This window comes from Cavia porcellus, unplaced genomic scaffold, assembly GCF_034190915.1.
Source record: "Cavia porcellus strain 051 isolate PalLab524CR breed Dunkin Hartley unplaced genomic scaffold, mCavPor4.1 scaffold_3, whole genome shotgun sequence".
In the NCBI taxonomy this organism is placed as follows: domain Eukaryota; kingdom Metazoa; phylum Chordata; class Mammalia; order Rodentia; family Caviidae; genus Cavia; species Cavia porcellus.
Genome location: NW_026947486.1, coordinates 55,338,568 through 55,358,947, shown reverse-complemented (window position 1 = coordinate 55,358,947; position 20,380 = coordinate 55,338,568). Strand labels below are relative to the sequence as shown.

At 32.6% G+C, this 20,380-nt stretch overlaps 1 protein-coding gene across 7 annotated transcripts in view; it reads right to left on the bottom strand.

The window, feature by feature from the left end:
* The window catches only part of Diaph2 (diaphanous related formin 2), an 875,814-nt gene that overhangs the window by 669,433 nt on the left and 186,001 nt on the right, over positions 1-20,380 (bottom strand). For all 7 annotated transcript variants that reach the window (XM_063245551.1, XM_063245550.1, XM_063245546.1 and 4 more), the window contains one exon: positions 6,406-6,545. In XM_063245551.1, the coding sequence (XP_063101621.1) occupies positions 6,406-6,545 (140 nt within the window). The remainder of the gene's footprint in view (positions 1-6,405; positions 6,546-20,380) is intronic.

Genomic DNA, 20,380 nt, shown 5'->3' with positions numbered 1-20,380 from the left:
TAAACTTCATTACTCCACTAGCCATCTATAAAAATCCTACTGTGTGAAGCATGCTATGCTGTGTGTAGCTCATGAATACACTTCAAATCAAACCAATGAATTTCATTCCTATGTGGAAGAAGTTAGCTACATTCTTTTTCTCTGATTACAGATAAAAATGCATGATCACAAACTAGTGCCAGACTAATTCAAATTCCTTCTCACTGCTGGAGAAGCATAGCTTGTGGGTCAATACCCACATCAAATCATGTATTATAGTATATAAATCACACAGTAACAGCTACGATGAAACAAGTAAGAGGGCAAGATGGTCCCTTCCCTAGAGACTAAAAATCTGAATGAAAAAAGCAGATCTGCATGCCTGAAGCTATTATGGAACACAGGCATGTGGCAGTAAAAGTATATATTAGAAAATAAATGTTGAGGGAATGTATGGTAAGAAAGTGATTTGGAATATGACTACTAAATAATGGCTTATAAAAGATTTTTTTAAATATTTGCTTTTAGCAGAAAATAATATAATGAAATTAGTTCCTCAGAGCCTTTATCAATGGAATGATTAAATATGTGGATTTGAAACTGATAACTATTTAATATTCTGAAATGACTGTGCTTTGAGAATATTCATTAAATGCTATTAATACATGCTATGGATACACACTTACATAAATATTGTTTTACTAGTGACTAAAGAGAAAAAAATAAGCTAAAATGTTAGTAAAGGAAATCAGTCATGAGAAGGCAAAAGATTTGGTACCAATAAATATGCTTTTGGGGCTGGGGATTTAGCTCAGTGGCATAAGCACCTGCCTTGCAAGCAGGCGGTCGTGAGTTCGATCGCTGGTACCGATAAAAATGAAAAAGACAAAAAAATAATAATAATAAAATAAATATGCTTTGAAAAATAGTATTGCCGTGGTATTTTAGAAACTGCTTTCTTCAATATTTAAAGAAAATTATAAATAATGTCACTTTGACTAAATGTACTTGTAAATGCAAGAAAATAATGGAGTGCTAGAAAATCCTTTAGCCTTATAGAGGAACATTTTTCACAATCTTTAAAATAATTTTTAAACACTAATATTCTGGTTCCAGTGACAAAGACAATAAAGCTGAACTAAGCAAAATAGAATACAAGAGTTTGTAAGTACAAGATTTTGATTGCATTTAAATGTGATTGCATTTAACACATCACCAATCTAGAATTATGAATGATTGGAAATCATATCTTAAAACTGATAGTGCTTTGTAATTTTAATATAACAAGTTACCTCTCAGAATTTAGTTCCACAGAAAATTTTGTTTTAATAAAATTTAAGTTCATTGATGAAGAAAAATCTAAGTAATTGTACTTTTTGGTTATTCTGATTCAGCAATCCTGTGTCCTGGACAGAATTTAGCTTCATTTTGTTATTTCAATGGTTTTGAAGGCACTATTTCCCTGGCCTAAGTGCAATGGGTTGAATAGAGTCTATTCAGGGGACAATCTCATTTGGAACAAGGTTTTTGTAGAAATAACTGAGACATAAAACAAGGTAACATTTATACTAGATGTGGGTAGGTCCCATATCTAATTAAGGTGCCCTTATAAAAGACAACTGAGAGGGTTGCAAGAAGGGAAGAAAGACCCCTATTCTGAAGTCTTTCAAAGAAGTTCCCTGATCAATACCTCTTGGTGTAGTCTTTTGGCTGTCTAAACTGTGAGAGATCAAATTGCTCTTGTGCAAACTACCTAGTTCATAGTAATTGTTACAGAATCACTAAGAAATAAAATTAATCTGAGTTATTAATCTGAATTATATGACTAAGATATCTATCTACAAAAAGATAAAACTTTGCTTGTTAAACTAGTAGACAGGTACAAAATTATATTCTTCATTTTTGGTTAAAAAGTTTCATAGTGTTTTCTTATTCAAGTCAAACAAGTTTTCATGAAAGAAATAATGGCAAAATATGTTTATGACAAGAGTAAAAGGAGCGTATTTTAACAGAATTTTCTTATTGTAAGGCAGTGCAAAGTAGCTCTTAAGGATCCGTGATCCAAGGAAATATAGTTTCTGTTGGAGTGTTGGCAGGGACTAGGTACACAACCTTATAATGGAGTAAATTATTTTATCTTTCTGAACCTAAATTTCTCATCTATAAAATAGTAACAGTTGGGTGTGCTAGCATGTGCCTATAATCTCAGCAGTCTCAAAGTCTGAAGCAGAAAGATAGTCAAGTTTGAAATAGGCTTGGCAACTAAGCAACTTAGTAATGCACAGTCTCAAAAAAAAATTTACAAAAGGAGAAGTAGCTCAGTGTGAAGGCAACAGGGTCAATCTCCAGTATTGGTAGTCAGTTTTCAAAAGGATTAGCAACAGGCCATTTTGTAATAGTTTTCTTGACAGTACAGATTACTGGCAATGGTATGTAAATAAGTAAGAGATTATCTCATTATTTTGTGCCCTCTTTTTATGGCTCAATTAAGACAGTGATGTTCTTCTCTTTTACTAGGCTAAATACACACACATTCACTCATATTCACATTCACACACATTCACACAGTGGTGCATGTTCTCACCCACACTTGTCTAAATGAAAAAAATATATACACATATATTCAAAATATTCATATTTTTATTCCTAACATTAAGAAAATTAGAACTTTGAGTGATACTATATGAAAAGTATATGAGCAACTGAGAGCTTATTTTAATATTTATTAAGTCTCACATAACGAATTACATTTTCAACAAAATGTATTAAAACTAAAGTATAACATGCTATTGGTATTATGTAAAGAACAGAAAAAATTATTCTACATAAAAACTACAAATCCTTAAGGATATAAAATATTCAAATGTACTTAGAAAAAAAATTTAAAAATCAAATCACAAATTTTAAAACTGTAATAAAACATTTGAATAAACTTCTGTTAAACTTACAAAGCTTCATAATGATCTTATTTGCCTAACCTCTAACTAAAGTACCATTTTGTCTAAAACTGAGCATTTAATAATATAGATAATACATTAGCATATCAAACAGAGAAAGTATGACATTCATATACTATGTAATTACAAAAGTAATTTAATCCAGATATCATATATTTGAAAACATTAAATGTGAACACATTTTAAGAAAAATGAATTGAAAGATAACTCTACAAAAATTATTTAAATACAGTGATCTCATTTGAAGATAACGAATCTATGTTAATAAGAGCAAATCACTCAATGCTTCAACTGCATTTGAAATTGTGAGCTACTACTTTTAGCACATTTCACTTAATTACCATATTAAGCAAGAAATATTAATATGACTATAATAAGCTAAATCCAAATATGAAAAATAAAACTAGTATGAAAACAAATAAAACATAAACCTTTTTTTGCTCTCTTCTGGCTTGCTCTCTGACATCTAGATTATTTTGTCTGTGTTTTTTAATATAGATCCAGATATTTCAATAAAGGAAACTCCCCCACAATAATAAATTCTATTTTTCTGTAGCATTTGTCTCCCAAATTCATCTTTTATAGATTTTTTTTCATTATCTTGCTGATAAATCCCACAAACTCCAGTCAATTTATCCATTCCTGTCTCCCTCTGAGCTTTAAATATAGTTAGAAAACCAGAAAAGTTCAAAGCACTTAGAAAAGTTGTCAGAGGATGCCAGTTGAGATTTTTGTTGAAAAATCCTACTTCCTAAAAGTCAACAGGTCAAAATTGCTCACAGCTGGAGGCAAGCATCTTTAGAAAATGAAAAATTGTTTTCACTGCTTCAACCAGCAAATTTAAAATGCTCCCCATCCACAGTAGGATACATGTGGCCCTCAAGGGTCAAGTGCTCAATTGCTTGCTCAATAGCCTTGCAGAGTTCCTTCTGTAGTTCAGGGACACTCTTCCCTTCCAGTAGAGGGCACTCCTCAATCAAACACAGCACTTCTTTCATGATGAAGTTAAAGTGATAGCGGCCATAAACCGCAGAGGTATCATCCATTTGCTCCACCGGCACATTTTCCTCAGAGGACTCTTGGTGTGATTTATCCAGAATCATATGTGAATTGACTACCCAGAATATGCATGGTGAACTCGTTCATGTCCTCAAGGACGTACACTTTCAGCACCTCAAGAACCACTCACTGCTCCCTTGGAGCTCGTGAGGACACTGAACACTTTGGCATATACTCCTACTGGCAGTGGAGTCTTATCCTGCTTGGCTTTTTGTCTGCCAAGCTGCTGCCAGGCCTCAATTGGCTTAGAGGTCATGTCATCAATTTTGTAAAGAAGATAGTCTGGAACCCTCTCTGCCTGCCTGATTATCCCCACGATGGAAACCTGAGAAATCTCAAGGCCCCTAATCTTGAACACATGGTCAACCAGAGTACAGTTAAACAGTTGGCTCATGCAACAAGGTACAATGGTCTGGATTCTGAACCTGGGTCTTAGGATCCTGACAGCAGGACCTGTGCCTACCTCAGGAAGTTGGTTATTGCTCCCCCTAGCCTTATCAAAAATAAACAATTTGGCACAGTTCCCAGACTCACTCTTTTTTATTTTAAGTCCCAGCTCAAGCAGAGGAAGACTTGAGATTTGACTCAGCAGGCCGTCTCACAAGCTACCTCCGAGTTCCGCACTCTCTTGGACACCCAGGAAACCAATCAGCTATCAGAGAGTGGCGGCTTCCAGCCTATCAAAATCTGCCAAATGATCAGCTGATCCCATAATCCTTTGCAATGCTGCCCCTGTTGCTGGGCTGCACTTGAAAGGGGCCACGTATAATTTCAACCCTTTCCCACTACCTTTACAAAAATGTATTTTTCCTACTAAAAATCTATACTAGTCTTCCCCTTCATGTTTAACTGCCACAACTTCTAGTTACTTTTTCAACATTCATTCACTCAATTATTCAATCAACTGTACCAAAGAAATGTTTAAAACACGTAAATCCTCCATATGGTAGAGTGGTACAGATTGTATGGGGTGGTGGGTGACGAAGTATACTGTGGTTACTGTTCTCAGCTCACATACCCTGCTTGAATCATTAAAACTTGAAACATTAGGGAAGAAACAGAAAACCACCTTTGAACAATTACTGTATTCAAAAGTAAGTCACATATATAATTCCTTTTCAAATTTTTTGTTAAAAATATAACTTTCCACTTATTTTGCTACATGTACTATCATATATAAGTGATATGGCATTTTTAAATTTATACTTAAATACAAATTAAATGACTGAACTCTATTTTCAAAGTTATATGTACAAATCAAAAAATGTTCAAAACTTAAGTCCATTATGTATTATGAAAAACATGAATACAAGCCGGGCGTGGTGGCTCATGTCTGCAAACCCAGCACTCGGGAGGCTGAGGCAGGAGGATCCTTGTAAGTTCGAGACCAACCTGGGCTACAAAGTGAGCTCAAGGCCAGCCTGAACTGCATAGGGAGACCCTGTCTCAAAAAGACAGACAGACAGACAGACAGACAGACAGACAGAAAGAAAGAAAGAAAGACAGACAGACAGACACGAATACAATCACTATGTGATTTTTTTAAAAATTCACTTATGTATTAAATTCTAAACTTGTTGTTAAGGAGGGATAGTGGTTACGCCTGTAATTCAAGCACTAGGGAGGCTGAGACAGAAGGATCCCAATGAGTTTGAGGCCAGCCTAAGTATCGTAGTGAGCCTGAATTACATAGATTCTGCCTCAAAATCATCATCATCATCATCACCTTGATACTGTAGCAGTTGAGTACATCTTAAGAGTATTTTGCAAATACACTGAAAAATCTATTTTTGTTTAGAAAAAAAAATTTTTGAGGTGCTAAATGAAGTCATTTTATGCGTACTCAAGGAACAATTAGAACCTATTACTAAGAAGCAACTTTTTCTATAACATTCCTTTGTAATAGTTAACAGTGTAACTATTTTTAAGGAGCTTATTAATGACCTCTATTTCATTTCTTTTACTGGTTGAAATAATTTAGTATTTGCTATCTCTAAATTAGAGAACTATATGAATAATATATCTAAAACTTATATAGGATATGAAATTATATATACCTCTTAACCTTAAAGTATAGAGCCAATAAACGTAATTTGTTTTGTAAATCAATATTTAGTAATAATTATCTGCATGTACAAATACATTGCCATGTTACTTCAGGCTAAATACAACCAAAGAGGAATTAAACATTCAAGTAATATTGGTATTCTTAAAAATTACACATATTAAAATCAGGTTAACTAAATGTATTCTAAACGTTTACAATCTGACAGTCAAACATTACTTTTGTCAGCTAACCTCAAACTTCTAGTCAAAATACCCTAAAGTTAAAACAATATAACTGACTATGTTCCCAAACGATAATATACCAAATTGTATGAATCATACCAAAATGCTAAAAATCACCTACCTGACAGGATTACTGGTTAAAGAAACTCTCAGGGATTCTAGGCAGTTAAGAAGTTTCTCATCTGAAATACCAGATCGTAATTCATGAACATATTCTTGTGAAGACAGATTGCATTCATGTTTGCTGTTTTTCAGCCCACCCTGTAAAAAAAAAAAAAGATACTAGTTTAGACAAGCACTATTTTTTTTTTAAACTTCACAGCTGTGCTCTCCTTGTCCACATCTAAAAGAAAATTACTCTGGTAGTACTCACTGAATAATACATGGACTTAAATTGCATAAAATGTCATTGACAAAGGTACTTAAACTTATGATCCAGGCATTAGGACTAATAAGAGCTACTCATCTTTAACTTAGAGAATGAACATTTTAAAAAATCATCTTTCTCATTTTTCTAGAGAACATATTTACATTAAATTCCTCTAAATGAAAAAAATGTGAAACATCATATATGATCTAAATCTATTGAAAGATATGCATATGACCATACCTCAAAAACAAGTGAAAATGATTATTAAAACATAACAAGATAGTCTTCAAATACTACACTCAAGTGAGTGTAATGTATTCAATAATTTACAACTATTCCTTCTTGTTACTTCTATGCTGTAACTTCTTAAATTAAATACATTTATCAAATAGCAATGTTTTTTAATACATTTATTGGATAACAATGAGTTTTTTAATTTCTAATATACAAGGATTTATTTCTAGAATTTACTATTTCAGTACAGCTCCTTGGCTTTCTTGCCTCCCAAAAAGTATATATGGAGTTCAGGGAAAAGATTGGGAGGAACAGGGGCTGAGGATTTAGCTCAGTGGCATAAGCGCCTGCCTTGCAAGCAGGCAGTCGTGAGTTCGATTCCCGGTACCAATAAAAAGGAAAAAGACCTAAATAAATAAATAAATAAATAAATAAATAAATAAAGATTGGGAGGAATACACTGTCAACACACTCACTATGCAAATAACACATATTTTCACATGCTAAACAAACCCAATCATAATTTCTTCCTTACTAGAGATATATTCTCCTGAAGAATCTAGCCTGAGTCTTTTTTCCAAGTTCATACAAATAACACTCAGTTCCTTCTAAGAAACCAAGCAAAAATGTATATCATTAGATGACAATATTTTTTAAAACAATATGTTAATAATGGAGTATGGATTGCCTAAATTTCATACTATTTTTTTTTATATTAAGAAAGCTTCCTTTTATGGTTTAAATCTCAAATATCTTCCAAAAGTCTCATGTAATCATGGATATGCCTTTTGAAAGGTAACTGGATCATGGGAACACTATACTCCAATATGGTCACTAAAACCATACCTTGAAAGGATGTATCACTCATTCTGGCTCTTCCCTATCTCCCTGCTTCCTGGCTGCCATGGGTGAATAGCTTCCTCCATTATGCCCTTTTGGCATTCCATTTCTGCCTCAGAGGTATCATGAAATGAATTCTCTGAAATCATGAATGAAGATACACCTTTCCTTAAGTTGTATGTACCCAGTACTTTGTCCCAGCAGTGAGAAAGTGACTAATGTACCTCTTTAAGATAGAAAATATCATTCATAATTTCTGAACTTAAAATTCCATTAAATAATAAATCTCAAAAGTCTGATAAAGTCTTACAACATATAAGGGCACTCTATTTGCCTACAGCAATATGATTATCATCACTATTACAGCACTTAAGATATAATGGTAAAAATCACTTGTATCTTTCTCATTCTATACTGGAAACTCCATGTATATCAACTTCTGACACAAGTACCCAACTTTGAGTGCTATTACTGAATTTCTTCATAATAATTACAGAAATGGAAGTACAGTTTCACACTTTAGTTCTCATATTTTGTGCAAGGACCACTAATTTGCTTTTCTTGTGTTGTTAGGAGATATGGTAATATAAAAATGTATAAATGAATCACCAGATAATTGACATAGTAAATAAACATCTATTTGCCATAATTTTACATCTATTCACATCTTATTCCACAAATAGTAACAGCAGATAACATTTATAGTATAATTGGAAATTATACTTTTATTTTGCTGAATCAACTCACTTTCTACAACAATGCAAAGTCCAACAGTAACAATTAATGAAAGTATTTACTGTTGTACCACTTTGAAAACTACTAGTTACAAGAAATTAAAAGTTTGTAAGTCCACAATCACATACTATATTCATATAATTCTCAAACTTATTTTACTAATTACTAGATTAAGCAATCCCTACTAACCCTGCCCTGGAGGCCCATATATGGAACTTTCTATTTTGCCGTTTTCTCTGCCTGGAAGACTCTTGGCAGAATGTCCTCTATAACTGCCTCCTATCATTTAAGTCTCAACCCAAAAACCTTCTCTTATCATCACATATTTGATCTCAACTACAGTATTAGCTTTATATAAGTTTATCTTATTTAGTAATTTGTTTACCACACCTTCCCCATTAGAACATAAACTCAGTAAGTCAGGGATACTGCTTGTCTCATTCACCACTTAGTTCACAGCTCATAAAAAAGTGTTCAGCATACAGTAAGCATTTAATACGTATTTCTAGGCAGAAAGCTCAGCAAATTATTAACTAATCTCTATAAACCTATTTGCACAACTGTGACCTAGGAATAAAAAACATCTAGCCATCGTGTTTGTTGTGAAAATTAAGACAATGTGTGTAATGTATAAGATACTGACAATAGCATGTCATGTTTACCCTCACACACAGAAAATGTTACTTTCTTTTTTTTCTAACTGACTTCCATAGGATTCACTTAAAGTGTATAGTCATGGCTGAGTTATCATTTATGGGTATTTTAGCCAACCCATCACCTTGAAACTCACCACTCACCCAAGTCTCAGAAACCATTTTAAATCACATTATCTAGGATACTCTGTTGTTGTAAGGAATAAAATCAGAAAATCTAATAGAGCGAGACAAAATATATAACTTTATAGAACAAATACCTTTTGGCAAGTATAAAGACCTTTGAGGTTTTAATATAATCTTCTATTTGAAAATTATTTAAACAAGATAGCATATTAAGGCCAGGCCTACCTTTCAAGATCAGCTCTTCTAACGTATTCATTACAAAAATAAAGAATACAAGTTATTGCCAAGCTTACATAATTTGTGAGGTTGAAGGGCAAAAACACAAATATTCTGGTCCTTAGATCACTCCTTTATCTACTACATGCTGCCTTTCTCTAATATTGAAAAAAAAAGTGGAGCAATAAGTACTTAATTATATAATTTCTATTACAAAGTAACAAAACAGCAAAACTTCTTCAACATAATCAATGTAGTACAACATAATATTAACATGTCACCTAAAAACAAAACAGTACAATAGATTAAACTAAATCTTTCTATATTTAATGGGACTATAATACAAGAACAGCCTATTATAATACTGAACAAAGGAAACAATTTGATAATGGATGGGTAATAATGGAAATTTTAATTAGCTGCTCTGTATGAGATTAATGAAAATTACCACCTTGCCCATTTGATCTTTAAAAAATAATGCAGGCAAAGTTAGCAATTAGATGACATCATGCTACTCCAAAACTAGGTGAACAAAGAACTTTCTGAATTTGAAGTCATTTCTTAATTTGAAAAGCATTATGATTGAGATACTGTGTTTATACTATCCTAAGACAGAAAGCAAATAACTAAAATGTACTTTGAGTCAGTTTAATAGTCATATATTCCCCTTTTTTGACATGAAATTATATTAAAATCAGACAATCAATATTCTAAAAAAAATTGTTTTTAGTGTGCAGTGAAGACAACACTTGAGTGTAGAATGCCTTAGTCTGAACATAGTTCTTTGTACTTTAACATCAAAACAGATACAATTTGAGAATACGCTTCATACTTCTTATTTAGAAAGGTATCTAGCTATATATAATAGATGAGACTATTGATTGTATTCAGATAGTTTCAGCTACAGTGTTTACAGAGATAGCAATTACTATCAGTGGTGTCATCCTCAAGGACAGCAATATTATATGGGTATGTTTAATAAAGTTTAATCACTTTTTAAGATTTATGTTAATTAAATGAGTTTCTTATCTATCATTGTAGTCCCCGAAAGATACAATGTTACTAACAAATTTAAAATTGTATCTACAAATGTAAAGACTTGTTCTTTAAAATGCTTCTGTAACTATAAATTTAATTTTTATTTTTTTATTGGGGAAAGGTTGAGAGAATGTCTTGCTGTATAGTCCAGATTGCCCTTGAACTATGTATCAAAGGCTGGGCTTGAATTCATGGCAATTGAATTCATACCTCAGCCTCTCAAGTACTGGGACTATAGGCACATACCACCATGCCTGTAACTGCAAATTTGAAAGCATAAGAAACTGAAAAGTTATTTTCCTCATCATCAGTTCCTTGAGTTTAAGTCGGAAAAGGAAACAAAATGATTTTCCTATTCAAGCCAATCTGCCTATTCATTTGGATAATGATGCATTTCATGAGCTATATAACTCAGAATATGTTACTGAACTCTTGGGTGGTATACATTTTTCTAAGAAAAACATCTCTTGAAAGAAAAGTATTAGTTACCTAATATAGTTATCAAAATATAAAACATCTTATATTTATTAGATTATATCAAATAATTTTAAATCCAATTTGTATTGAATTTGCAAAGAAAAATGTAGAGTAAAATATGCTACAAAGTGAAACATATAAAAATAGATATGGGAAATTACTATCATGAGATAATGTCACATGGTGTTGTTTCCCATAATGGGAAGCATTTTTAATTTTTAAAAATTTTATTATGTGTTTTCAGTACGTAATGATAATGTTTATATAATAGGGAATTTGTATATATACATAACATACCCTAATTCTTTTTACTTTCTCTCCTTTTCTCCATTCTCCGACTTCCTCCATCTGTTGGTCCCTTTCCCATTTTAAAAAGATCTATCAGAAAGCAGTGTTTTTAATAAGAGCATTTTCAGAGGGTTGAAGCAATATACAAAATAAAACAGCCTATCCAAAATTCTAGGCAAGGAAAAACAAATTTTTTCACAGGGTTGTAGAAGTATCATACTTCTTCAGATTGTATATATCATTGTACTCCAAAAAGATGTGACTATATTTAAAAAAAAGCAATCAGCTGAAATGTTTAATAATAGTATATATAAGGTTTTTAATGACAAAATTATGTGTTCTTTATGTATTGAAGCTTCAGTATATTAAATGTTAATCACTTTGCCATCAGATTATAGAATCTAAAACAATCAGAAAACAAATGCTCATTATTTAGCACATGTGCTACAAAAAATGTCAAGTATGCAAAGAAATTGTGCATACCTATTTAAATCCAGTGGCCATTTTGTTTCTTTTTTTGTAAAATATATTTATCTTATAAAGGAAATTACTACATAATACCCAATACTTAGCTAAAAGTCAATAATCTTTAATTTTAATATTAGTTGAAATTAAAAAGGCAATATTTTAAAGAATGATTATTCAAAAACACTAAACTTCATTTCTTATAACAGTCACCATACTTGACCTATACAACCTCAGAGATAGACAACACTTAAAAGTCTAAATGACCACTAATGATTTTTTAGTGAAAGCAAATTAAAATACTTAACGATGTTCAATATTAATCTGGATAATAAGCAATCAGACTGACGTTTTTATTTCATATAAAACAATAAATGTGTAGGCTATTTTACCTTTAAATCTATCAATAATTTAATAATAATCTATCAATAATTCTATCAATCATCAATAATCTATTAATAATCTATCAATAATTTAAATCTATCAATAATAATTCTTTGTTGTACTCAACAAATTTTGATTCTAAGAAAGCCCACCAGATCACCAAAGGGGCCTAGGGCACAAAATGTGTAAACAATCTTCATACTAACCTATTTCCTCTATTTTGTAATTCCACTGGATTTATTTCATTCACTTTTCAATGAAAGGAGAAAACACATCTAATGCGTTAAATGGAAAAAGGTCAACAATGTAATTAGTGACTTTAAAAATGGGAAGGATTTGATGAGTGACAAAGTCAAAAGGGGGGAAAAAAACAATATATTTGACATAGCCAGTCTCAATAATGAACTATTTAAAGATAGAAACAATAGTGAAAACCCTATCAGCATTTCTGTTAAGGTAAAAACTATGAAGATATTTAAATATAATAATTTCCCTCCCTGCTTTACTGTTCATAGATCAAATTCCACGAATAACTTTTAGACATTGAAACAAGGCTAGATAGAATTATATTTTTACGGGTTATAAATGTTTCCTACAGCCTAGAAAGAAAACACATGTTAAGTAGGTAATGAAACTATAGATTACAAATGAAATAAAGAAAAAATTCTTCGACAAAATAAAAATTCCTCATTATTTCCATACTGCTTTCTTCCTAAACATTCTAGTAAGTGCTATCAGCCAAATGAATAAACAGAACATTATTCAATTCCTTGCCTGGTTGCAGTTAGGAGGCAATGCATCAATAGTAAAATATCTAAAGGATTAGACAAAAAGGAGAAGGAAAAAAACTATGACTGTTTTACATGAAAATAAATAGATTGTATCTTTAGAACTGAATAACATTGCCAGACTTAGGTATCAACAATACCGTACAAATAGCTTCCACAACTTCTTCTATATACTATTACGTCTGAGTCTAACAGCAGGGAAAGACATTACTAAATCTATTTTTTTTTCCAGTTGTGAAAATTGAGTCATGGAGAAGTCACGACTTGTCTGAGACTATGTAACTGGTAAGTAATTGTCAGAAGCCAGGCTAGCATTCAACTATACAGTTCCTTTCTAAAAACAGTATAAAACCATCTTCAAGGGAGCATAACATTTTTATAACAAAAACAGGAAAAGTAAGCAAAAGTTTCCTCATTATTTCTTATCCTTAAGAGATGAATTAATTTATTAAAGCTATCACTTGACTTCCTGGGACTCAGGTTTCAATTCTACAAAATGGACACAATCTATATGATACCTAACCTTACATTTGTTGTAAGGATGAAATAAGACTTCTGATGAAATACAATGTATGCAGTATTTAAATTTCTGAATACTATTATTATATAGTAATTTATCATTTGTTTAACAAGTATTCTCTTTAATAATTGTCTAGTGAAAGAAATACTGGTGTCATTGAATTTAGTAATTTCTGGTCACCTAACTTTTTCAGGCAGAGGAGGGCTGCTAATTTTTCTGAGGTCCTCAGGAAAGGATTCTTATCTTAGATAGATTAGGCTCTTATTTTTAAAATTGTATTCTTAGGGTACATAGATTTCCTTGAAGCATCTTGGGGGCTGTCTTAGCAGCTGAGGATGAAATGTGTAAAAAGCAAAGAACACTGGAACAGTCAGCAACCCTCTCCCCTAATAAAGCATTTACACATTTATCTGATTTATATATTCATATTACACGATTTCTTGTAAAAACCCAGATCTGATGTTAATAAAATAAAGTTTTAAAGCCCTGAACTAGATGAACATGTCATTTTGAATTCATGATTCTCGGCAGAACAGCAAATGCATATTAAAGCAGAAATCTTGCTTTTTGAAGAATAAAACAATCTTTTTTAGTGGTACTGAAAATCAACCCAGAGGTACTCTAACACTGAGCTGCATCCCCAACCATTTTTTTAAAGATAAAGTCTCCTTAAGTTTCCCTGGATGATCTTTTTCTTTTTTTAATGTAATACAAATAGATATTAATAAAAATACTGTTTTCTTATTAAAAAAATCTCAACAAAATAGAGAATAATGATTAATATAATGTGTATCATGACCTTAAAAGAATAGCCAAAATGTTACTCAGAATACAAGTCACAGACAAAAAACAAAAATTCTATCTAATAAAGAAGAAACAAAAGAAAAAACTTTCTTTTCAGTGAACAAAAGAAAATACTAATACAAATGAAACGTTACAATTTATCTCAAAACATTTTTGAAGCAACAGAATATATAATTTGAGGAGTTATTTGAGATTTTCCCTCCTTTCTATATATCTGTCTTCTATTTTGCTCTTTACGGGATAAAGAAAACATGGTATTTACACACAATGGAGTAGTACTCTATCATAGATAAAGATAAACTTGAGGCATTCATAAGCAAATGAATGCAACTTAAGAACATAATATTAGGTAAAATAAGCCAAACATAAATATAAATACCAGATGGCTTTTCTTATGCAGAAACTCAAAAGATACCTGGCTGTTTGTCTATCTATTCCTGGCTGATCTTAAACTTGTGATCCTACTACCTCACCCTCCATCAGTACTAGGATTATAGGTATGCACCACCACACCTGGCTTGAAATATAAAATTTTCACTCATCACCATATTCTCTGTAAATATACTGATTACTCAGGTCTTCTTTTATAGCTACAGAACAGTGCAGAAGCACAAGGCACCTTGTGCATATGGTGTCTTTTTCATATAAGAATATTACCACATAGCATTTATTGAGTTCACATGATGTTTCATGCCCTGGAAACAGAGAAAAGCTAAGCTATATCAGAGCATGTAGCATGTGGGTGGTGGTGAGGTGTCATAAAACCATGATCATAGAGCTAGAATAGTCTCGGAATTTCATTGAAGATGATTTGAATCTGTTTGAGGGGAGAAAGGTCAGACAGTGTGAAAAATTCTGGAGTTTCATTTTGTAAGATAATATGACAAAGCTAGACATAAAAAAGATCAGCTGAATAACCAACTTCTAACAGTTCTGCCTTCTAATCAAAGCATCTGTATTTGCATTTAGGATCACATTACTGCTGAGAAGTAAAACTCATTATCTCAGGCTAATGAGATAGCTTTAATATGAAAACACATTTATACCAAAATAAAGACTGAATAACATCACAAAATGTTGTCTGTACTCATTGAAATTTAACTAAAGATCAAACAAAAAACACAGGTGACACTGTTGGGTCATCCTATTGCACCACAGGCACAGAAAGCCCAAAACTGCCAGCACTGGAGTTCATTCACACTGTGAGTGGGAATTCAGATTCACAAAACTATCACTCAAAATCATGTTAATTCACATTTTACTGGTTTGAGTGTTTCTTTAACATGCATATTTGATTTTGTAAGTTGCATAAGAGTTATTAGAATAGTTTACATCTTTGTTTTGACATATATTTAAACAGTATAATTTGGGTTATAACTGGGTATTTGAGAAGGATTTTCATTTAAAAGGCTTTATTTTGCTCAAATTTGAGAAACTGCCATAGGTGAGAAGAAAGGCACTAAAAGGGTTTAGGATAAACATATCTACATTTTTAATGATGGCAGGGGCAGGGAAGGAAACACGTAGAAGTTGCTGGGAAGGTAAGGGAAGCACTGGGTTTTTGTAGAGAATTTTTGAATTATCAAGGAGAAATATGATGATGTACTTTTAGAAAGAGAAGATTGCATTAGAAAGTTACTATAGACATATTTCATGTAGGTAAGTGAATGAGAAGATAGAGGAACTAAAATGATTCCCAGGATTAATCAGCCTCTCTGAAATAGGGGTTAAGGTCATCAGCATTTTTTGAAGTGAGGAAACCGGACATGGGAAATCTGAGCAAGGTCATGGGACTAGCAAGTGTTAGAACCTGAAATTTGATCTTAGATCTGTCTGATTCTATAGCCTGTGGGCTTAACCACTGAGCACACTGCCTCCATACTAAATAGTAACAAAGTTGTGTTCAACGTTACCAAAGGGAAGAAGACCATATACAAAACTCTAGATCAAAGTTATTTCTCACCATTCCTTTTCTCACAGATTGAGAAAAGAAAGATGATACTGCCAAACTGGGATCAATCTGATCAAGTGGCATCAACAAGATAGCAGAATAGTTCTCTGGCTTCACTCTTCCCCACAGATATCCAACAAACAACAACCCACAGGAAATAAGTGAATAGTGAATAACCTAGAATTTTAAGTGAGCCTAAAACAACTCTTGCACCACAGAATAGAGGAAAAAACACTATCTGAAAGTAAAAGAAACAGTTCTTTTTGTGTTGTCTCTCGAAAGGCTAGTTACAGTGTCACATGCAGAAAATTCTTCTGGATCCACAGTTTTTGCAGGGATAAACAGAGAGAAGCAGACCATTCCAGGACCCTTTGGATGAGGTTTGAAAGACTCAATACCAACTCAGAAAAGTCAACCTCATACAAAGAAAAATAACCAATATTAAAACAGGCTAAAAACTGAATACATATTTCTTTTAAAAAAGGTATTAAAAAACACCCCCTCATAAGCCATCAGCAGCCATGAGTGACCCAAGAGGAGAAACAAAAAGTCAATTCACCCTTCTCATGAGCCAGCCAGCACATAGGCTGGGAGACAAGCACAGTTCCCTCCTCCCAAAAGCAACCAGCTGATTCAGAGGAACACAGGCTGAATTGTCAGCACTGAGGTACAAAAATAACTTAATACTTATATTGTTTGATTGACTGCAGGCCTGAAGCCAGTAGTCTGAGCATCTAGAGGATAACAGTATGCAATATAACAAGTATGGGGGATTTCTTTCTGTCTTGTATTTGAAATCCAAAATTGTTCGCACTGCTTTGTTTCATTTTATTGTTTTGTTTTATTCAATGTCATCCTTTGATTGATTTTATTCTGGTTTTTTTTTCTTTTTTTTATTTTATTATGTCTGATGGTATGGACAGCAAGTTTGAAGATAATAAGAGGCATGATGGTAGCCATTGCTGATTTCCTATTGTCCTATTTTGAAGACTTGCATCACTTTCACTCTTTTGTTTTGATTGGTGTCTTGATTATTTTTGTCTCACTGCTGGGACAAAAAACTGACACTCGAAATGAAGGAAGTAAAGGTTTGCTTAGCTTACACTTTTTGGAGGTTTCAGTGGATATTAAGCTGGTTCAAAGGCAGGGTGGCATGGCACAGGGGCAGCCATTCATGGCAGCAGCAGGTAAGAAAGACAACAAGAGCAAAAAGGCAAAAGGGAAAAGCATACTTTCTTCCCTATCTTATATTATATGCAGACTATCTGGTCCTGGGTAGGTGCAACACACCACCAATCCTAGCACTAGACAATGAACCAATCACAAAGTCTAAATTCAGCTGCTGCCAGGACTGCATGAGGCTTTGGGGAATATCCAAATACAAATCATAACAATTAGATTTATTCTGTTTTACTGTTTGGTTTCTCTTTAAAATTTAAAAAAAAAAAAAAACTAGGTGTTATGGTTTATGTCTAGATGTCCTCCCAAAGCTTTCTACACCCTAACAGCTTTCTCAGAAGAGTTTGAATCTACAGTGTATGATTAAGGATGTGATTAAGGATATATGATCAGTCCACTGACTGGTTTGGTACTGCTCTAATTCCAGTAGCCTAGGGGCAGAACAAGGGGCAGAACGATGTTGTTAAAGTCCCTTGTTGGTTTTGCTATACTGTTTGCTATCTTCCATGTGCCACCCTGCCTTGGAGTCAGCTGATTATTGACTGAAACCTCTACAAAGTGTGAACTAAGCAAATCTTTGCTCTCTTATTATGGGTGGTAGTGATTTTGTCTCAGAAATGAGAAAAAAAGCTACTAAAATACTAGGTTTTCATCAGTGGATGAATAGATAAGTAAAATGTGGAATACAAATATAATGGAATACTTTTCAACTGTAAAAAGAAGGAAATCTTGCCACTGCAACAGCATGAGTCAATTTGGAGGACAGTGTGCTAAGTGAAGGCAGTCAGGCACAGAAAGCGAAATACAGCATGAGTTAACACATATGTAGAATGTAAAACAGTTGATTCCATAAAAAAAGGAGAAAATGGTATCTACTAGAGGCTAGAATGTTCACAGACATGGCGGAGAGGAATAAATTCGAGACCTACTGTACAACATAGTGACTATGGTCAATGATAATATAATTTAAAATGCTAAGAGTAGATACAAAATACACTATAGAAGAACTATGTGAGGTAATGCATTTCTTAATTACATAGATTTAACCGTTCCACAATAAATACAGGCTTCAAAATATCACATTGTACATGATCAATACATACAATTTTATGTGTTAAAAGAAATAAATTTGAGAAAAAATAATCTTGGAGCAAGGTTTACATGGAGAAGCACAAAGCAAAAGGTACAAACCAAATTACTGTATAGATAAAAATGAGTATGTGCACAAGAGGACATTTTAATATCCATGTGTGTAACTGAATACTCAAGTTTTACTCTGTGTGAGCTAACCTCTCAAAAACTTATTGCAACATTAAAAGTGACCATTATCTACAGTAAAATCAAATAGCCCATAAATGCTAAAATCAATTAAATTAACTGACATCTTTATAGTCTAAAAACATTTTAGTGGTTAGTGTTAGTGTTTTAAAGAATGATTTGCTTAAGTTAGTATATGTAAATACTAAGAACACACAGAAATTGATCTTCTAGGGTTTCATTTTCAGATTATGATACTGACACGCTACCTACTGCACTAACGGGGCACCTTAGGGTTTCGTTTTAATAAACTTTTATTTTATTTAACAAATTCAAAGTTTGGTGTTTATTTTCTATAATAGTCATGGATTTATAATTTATCCAAGTTTCTGTAATAACTCATCTGTGCTATATGAGAACCAATTTAATTCACAAACACTATACAGTAAGTATCACAAAATACTGCTTACCAGAAGCTCTAGATCAATGATAGCAAACCTTTTAGAGTTTTCAATGATACCACTAGCCCACTGTGGCACACATGCCATAGGTTTGCCACCACTGGTCCAGTCTACCTTAAAAATCAGCCTGATAACAATACTGAGCTAGCATTTATGTATATAGACCTCATAGAGGTTTTTTAAAAAATTTAAAATTTTCAGGACAGTAAGTGCTATAAACCATATTACAGTTACCGGTTATGCCAATGTACACAGTACTATAACATTAACCACTATAATGGCATTATTTTTATAGATTATCAACCATTAGTTTCTGCTAGTAGCATCCTTACCTCTAAACGCCTAAATTATGAATTTAAACATAATAGAATACATGTTTCTTCAAAATAATTATTTTATAGGTAACATTTCTTGATTGTCCCCTTCTACCATTTTTTATTAAGCATGCCCTTTACTTCTCAGACAGAATATTAATATTATCTAACAATGTAAAAAATAGGCCTAACTCTAAGACCTTCATTTCTTCTATTGTCCAAAGATATGAAGTTAAATACCTTCAAAAGTTAATATAAACAGTAATCTCTGTATAAATTTCTTCACAAAAGCAATGAAGCTTTAAACTTAACAAACATATACCACAAAGTTTGTATATAGCATAGAGTGAAAACACAACTCATATGTTTTTAAGTGCACATTTACTCAATACTTAACACAATAATTTATCTGCTCAAATCTGACATCACGTAGAGTTGCCCCAAGACAAAATAATAACAAAAAAGTCAACCATCTAGAGCTCAGTCAGTTAACATACTATTATGACATTTCCAACTAGTATACTTAAGGGCAAAATTCTCTCAAAATATGAAACTGCTAGTTTATGATTTGTATGTTTGGGAAAAATAGGAAAAAATTAAAAACCTGAAGATTTCATAGGTTCTTTCAAAAGCTGTAGCATGTTGCTAGCAAGTTTTAATATTGCTATGCAGATCAACTTAGTCAAGGAATATAATGAGTTTTTAGATGGAACAATACATTATTCGTTATTATTATCATTATCACTGAAAAAAAAATAGGAGCATTCATTCAAGTTCCTGACTGGCAAGAGCTGTTCATGTAACATCAAAAGTTAAGCTCATATCTAAACACATGTATAGTTACAAACTGTGTATATGTGTATCTCTTTTTCTCGCTCTCTATACACACACACACACACACACACACACACACACACACAAACATGAAGTGAGTCAATGCTTTAAGCTTATTGACCCTCTTTGACATTTACACAATGGTTAGGAGAAGTCTAACTT